Raw genomic sequence first — 5,792 nt, forward strand, 5'->3', positions numbered from 1 at the left:
GCGGGCAGAGCTGGGAAATTTTGTTTATCAAGTGAGGGGCATGACGCGCAAAGGAACGGAGGCAAGGCCGCCGCCATGACACAAATATCACTATTTTTTCAGGGCCCAACACCCTGCTCTTCCGACTCGCCGCGTTACACCTCATCGCCCCGCCTTTTTTTTCTGTTTTTCTACCCCCCCCCGTCCGCGTCGCCGCTCTCTCGCACGACCCTCACGCCTGTACGCCCTCCCAATACTGCCACCAACGCAACGACGCATACACCGCATTATTGTATAAAACAACAAAAAAAATTCTCAATACAATACTGTACAATAATCAACTACACAAGTACCATACCTACCCTTCCCTCCTCCCCCCACAAAACATTACACACAAATCATTACACTCGACACTATACACCAATATCGTCCAACACGTGTACACGACTCACTTTACACAACGGACATACACTGCTCTATTAATACGTCCAGGTCCGCGCATGGCAATCTCCAGACCCCGTGGCAAGGCTATTCCCCATCGGGCTATGTGCTATACTAATCACAGAGTTCTTGTGCCCTTGGAGCATCAAGCACATCGTCGATTGCCGTGGGTCCCAGAACTGCACTGTCCGATCCTTGGATCCAGACATCAACCACCTCCCGTTCGGGCTGAACGCCACGCTCAGCACAAAGTCCTTGTGCCCCTTAAATGTCAGCCGGCATTGTCCAGGCCCTTGCGGCACAGAAAGATCCCACAGCTTGAGCGTCTTGTCGAGCGATCCGGACAAAAGCAGTCGCCCATCCGGTGAAAATGCTACAGAGTAAACCGAATCCTGGTGCCCTTCTAGTTTTCGCACCATCCGCCCTGTTTCCACATCCCACACTCGTACAATCTTATCCAGTGATCCCGCAGCCACATGCTTACTGGTTCGACTGATCGACACAGAAGTGATCCCATCTGTTGGTCCGTGTTCACCACCGAGTGTGCGCAGCAATTTTCCCGTCTCCAGCTGCCAGAGCTTGGCTTTCTTGTCCCCAGATCCGGAGACGATAAACTGCCCGTCCGTACTTGCGTCGACAGAGTAAATGTCCGTCCCGTGTCCTTCCAATCGATGCTTCACCTGTCGGCTCCGTACGTCCCACACCTTCACCACATGATCCTCCGCTCCCGTAATCAGCCAATTCCCATCCGGCGAAAAGCAAACCGCCCGAACGTAACTATCTGGTGAATTTCCGTCCTCTCGTTCTGGAGCAGGCTCCTTAGCAAACGACGCAATAATCGCCCCGGTGTTTGCGTTGAATACATGAGCTACCCGGTTCGACCCTGTCGCAAGATATGCCCCGTCCCAGCTGTATCGAACGCAGCATACAACCGAATTCAGCTCAAGTGTGTTCTGTAGCCGTATTTCTGTGTTTACGACCGCTCGCGTCGCCGACGGCTCATGATATACCGTCCAGTCCGGATCAGTCAGCGGCCGAGGCCCCGATAACGGCATTCCGACCGTGGTCCTCAACATCTCCGCGCGACCACCAGCACTTGGAAACGACGGGTTTCCACCAGGTCCGGTCGGGCCGCTCACGCCAGCTCGCAAACCTCTAGTGCCTGGCGTGCCGGCTGACCCTATCGTCACACTTTCGTCTGCACCAGGCACGCCAACAATCATGGATCCGGTGCTTGGAGCGCCTGGAGGTCCTGTGCTAGAGGCACCCAGTCCAAGGCCCCCGGGCGCACCGCTTCCAAGACTGCCAGGTCCCATCCCTGGACCGATAATACCTGAGTCTTTCCTATTCCCGTGCGCATGCCCTTGCGTCGTACCATTCGGCGGCATGAGAGACATCGACGGAATCTTTCCTGCGAGTGAAGATGCTGGCTGGCGCGATAGGGACGATGGCCTGCCAGTATTCATGGGAGACATAGGTGGCTGGCTTCCAGGTGGTGGGACGCCAGATGGAGGCACGCCAGACATACCCATAAGACGGACTGGCGCTCCTGGTTGTCCGGGTTGAGGTCCTGAGCGGGGACCCTGAGCAGGTTGTTGGGACGGATGGGCTTGAGGATTCGCGCTCATGCCGCGAGATGCAAACATAGCAGGAAGTGGTTGCTGGTCTCCAGGAATGTTAGACGAGTAGGGCGGTATCTGGGAAAAAGATTCAGGAGTATTGAGTCTGCGTTTGTTAGTGAGTGAAGCATTCGAGAGACGAGGGGGGCAAGGTTGCAGTGGTGTGGAGTGAAAACCTACCTGACCAGGCTGCTGTGAGTGCCGCTGCTGTTGTTGCTGCTGTTGCTGCTGTTGCTGCTGTTGCTGCTGTTGCTGCTGTTGCTGTTGTTGTTGCTGCTGTTGTTGTTGTTGAGCTGCGGCAGCTTGGGCTGCGGCAGAAAGCGGAGGCGGGGTTTGGCCTTTGAGACGCATGATCTCTGCTTCGTACTGCTCCTTAACGAGTAAATGCTTACGTTCGAGGTCGTGCAATTCACCGAGCATTGCGTTGAGTTCTGCGGCTTGTTCATCGACCTTGCGAGCCCAATCGCCGCGATAGCCCTTGAATGATGCATTTTCAGAGGAGATGCGATCGTACTCGGCCTTGAGAAGTTCGAAGAGCTCTGTGAAGCGTGAGGAAGGGTGCGACGGCGAAGCCATCGGGCTAGTGAGGACGTTTCTGAGACTGAAGGTTGGGGGTGGGCGCAGTCACACACGAAGGATAAAATGATTGCGATAGCGGTTGGTGCAATATGGGCGTTAACCAAGCTGGTGCTGATGAGAAATTCGGTAAGCGATAGCGACGAAATGGTGGTGGGAAGGCAAGGCGATCGGACAATGCGGGGAGGATGGGGGTTCGGTTAACACTGAGATCACAACGTGGTGGAGAAAGCAAGACGTGGGCGAGTCGTGCGTGACGGAAGGGAGTGCAAGAGTGACTTTACAAGGTGAGGGGAGTGGGAGCGAATTGAGGGATAGCTGAGGAGGAGCAAAATGGTGGATCGCTAGGGGGAGGATGATTGCAGAAGAGGAAGGGCGGCTGGTCGTCAGCTCTAAAAGGGGGGACGGTGGAGGGGGGGCGGGGGCGGGGGCGGGGGCGGGGAGGGGAGTCAGGTTTGTAAATGACAAAAAAAAAAGGGTAAACGGTGGTTGGCGAAGCGAGGCGCGGGCAGCACACCGGCGCGTGCCGTCCAAGACGAGAGGGGGGCGGGGCGGGGTGGCGGAGGAGGGGACAGCGAGAGGCACTTTGATAGGGTTGGTGTCTGTGTTTTCCGGACCGAAAATGGGTGGAAGATGCCCCGCGGTCCTGAGGCCGTGCGCATAGCCTTCGGCAAAAGGAGTGCGGTGGGGGCGATCATGCAGAGATAGGGGTTTTTTGGTGGTCCTGCGCCCAAGCAATACCAAGGCGAGATTGTGTGCGCCACGCAGGCTTTAACTGGGGCCAAAATCGATCCACCCACGGTGGGACACTCGTCTTTCAATCAAGAGAACCGTTCCTCTACGGTACTTGCAGGTCAGGCTTCCCGGTCTTCACTCGCTGCCCTGTGCAATATTCGCGTGCAGTGCTCGCGGGCTTTAGGGCCGTTCCTACCGGTGTGCTAGCACGCAAGCACCCTGACATTTGGCATGAATGGATTGGTTGAACGGGAGTAAAAGCATTTCCAATAATTTTTTCAACCAATACATTCATGCCAAGTTTCAGGGTGCTCGGGTGCTGGCACACCGGTAGGAACGGCCCTTACTTGCGTGCACTACTCCCGACCCCTCGCGTGCAGTGCAACACCTTCCGTACCGTCGCTTTTCGTAAACTACTGTAATTTTCTGCAACTCATTCACAGACACCCTTCGTACTACAGTACAATATTCCTTTGTTTCACGCTCTGATCAGGGCCTATCTAAAGTTTATGTCAGAGTCGGAAATTGCTGGGAAGTGGAAATTTTGTTATGAAAAAATTATTATACTGTACATATTTTCCAGTTTTCGTGGCCCAGGTTAAGGCTACAGTAGTGAAATTGGTAAAACTACTGCAACAGCTCCACTTGTAGCCTTGATACACGACAGGCACAACACTACACGTGTACACGTACTACAAAGCATGTGCCGCATTTCGCGATATCCATCCTCTTTTACTCACTCCCCTCCCTCGCCCACAAACCACAAACACGTCGAATGATATTAGAAATCGTGCTTCGACATGCGCAGAGTTATCGCTGGCACACCCTTGAAGGGGAGGCTACATGGAATTTGGAGATTCGGAGCTTTCGGAATCTCCAAATTCCATAACTTATCGATTCCTTGATCAGCCCTCAGCACAGCGGTGAGAAGTGAAGAGCACGGCACTCTCTACAGCAGAAATACTGTGCCACTGCTCTTCGAACATGCTTCTTGCTCACATTTTCGATCCACCCCAGTGCGTAAAGTGACCGCCGATATTCACACTCTTAGCCCTTGCCGCTTCGATGTCCACAGCTGTGTTTCGTTTACCGCGAAAAAAAAACGAGTCGCCACTGATCGTTGTCCATGTACAAGATGCCGTACCGTACAACGGTACGTGTACAGCTTACTTTTCACGTTGATCTTGATACTGTATGTCGGCGATTCCATTGCCTGCCCAGTTATCATATGGCATGACTCACTTTCACGCAAGTACTGTTCTGTACAGCGTCCGTACTGTGCTACTGTGGTAAAAGGGAGTGCCCCCTGGCCAGGAGACAGGTGGAGAGGGATGTGCACAGTATATGTAGTAGCGATATCCAACAGCTACGGACATCCCACAGGCGTTTTTGAGGCTACAGTATCTTTCCGTCTCTTACTGTACAGATCAATGTGTCATGTAAAGGGGGGTTGCCGGTGTTGTCGGACAGTGACAAAAAGTTCGGACATGCAAAATATTTGTAAGAAACGTCTTCGACACGGGCCAAAGTGCGGCACCGCCGCCTAACAGCGCCAGAAAGTGCGCTGTATCTCATAACGAAGTGGATGAAATTAAAAAACAAATATCCCAATCGATTGCTCACAGCGTTTTACGTATAGGAGTGTAACAGCCGAAGCACACAAAACAGGCGGACTTTTCAAATTCTCGTCCGGTATCCCTTCGACCTATTCCAACTCACAGTCAATTCAATTCACAGCATTCCGATATCCTTAATGTAAATAATGTACGGTGTACCGTACATAAAGGAGAATGCATATTTTTGGGAAATTGCTTTGTGTACGTTGTACCGTACATATAAAGGAGGGTTGCCCTAATTATCGGTCACCCGCCCCAACCCGTCAGTCACCCCTAATTGTTTCAATACATTCCCAAAAAATAAGATTCTTGTACACGTAAGAGCATCCCCACCAGTGAGGCTAAAGTTGTAAAAAAACGAATTTTTACAACTTTAATATTTTACACCCCTCTTCACTACTCCCACCGTTTCGAAAAGATGCATTACTTTTTACATCGAGATAAATTCGGGTTGTAAAAATCGAGAATATAGCACCAAAATTTAGAACTATGCATTTGAGGTGGCAAACGCTGATTGGTTCAAATTCCATTTTCCCGCGAAGTCAAAGTTGGTTGAAGGGGTCTTGAAGTTGAGCCTCTCTCTCCAGAGGAGAGGCGAGTCTCCACCAACACTCCTCCCCATCCTGTTCATGTCTGCACCAAACGTAAGTTTGTCTGGCAGCCACCGTACGTCTTTCGAAGGGACAGCCGTCACTAGCAGTTGCGCACCTCGCTCTCGTTTTGGGTTGCGCTCGAGATTTGGCTTTTTCCCCGGATAAGAGCCTTTGTGTTTTGGGGGCTCACTGTCGCTGTCCGAAGACAAAACATCCTCAACAATATCGAGAAT

General features: G+C 52.3%; 2 protein-coding genes; both read right to left on the reverse strand.

Moving 5' to 3' along the window:
• Positions 1–393: 393 nt before the first annotated feature.
• On the reverse strand, positions 394–3,313 carry CHC_T00007148001 (hypothetical protein). XM_005710570.1 is given in 4 exon segments: positions 394–458; positions 459–2,145; positions 2,220–2,729; positions 3,153–3,313. The coding sequence occupies 3 exon segments, from the start codon at positions 3,311–3,313 to the stop codon at positions 459–461; spliced, it is 2,358 nt and encodes a 785-aa protein (XP_005710627.1). The 3' UTR covers positions 394–458.
• Positions 3,314–5,316: 2,003 nt separating this feature from the next.
• Positions 5,317–5,496, reverse strand: CHC_T00007149001 (hypothetical protein). XM_005710571.1 is given in 2 exon segments: positions 5,317–5,331; positions 5,332–5,496. 1 exon segment carries the CDS (start codon positions 5,494–5,496, stop codon positions 5,332–5,334), a length of 165 nt encoding a protein of 54 aa, XP_005710628.1. The 3' UTR covers positions 5,317–5,331.
• Between the last annotated feature and the right edge of the window lie 296 nt (positions 5,497–5,792).

Source organism: Chondrus crispus, genomic scaffold, assembly GCF_000350225.1.
Source record: "Chondrus crispus Stackhouse genomic scaffold, scaffold_62, whole genome shotgun sequence".
NCBI classification, from domain to species: Eukaryota; Rhodophyta; class Florideophyceae; order Gigartinales; family Gigartinaceae; genus Chondrus; species Chondrus crispus.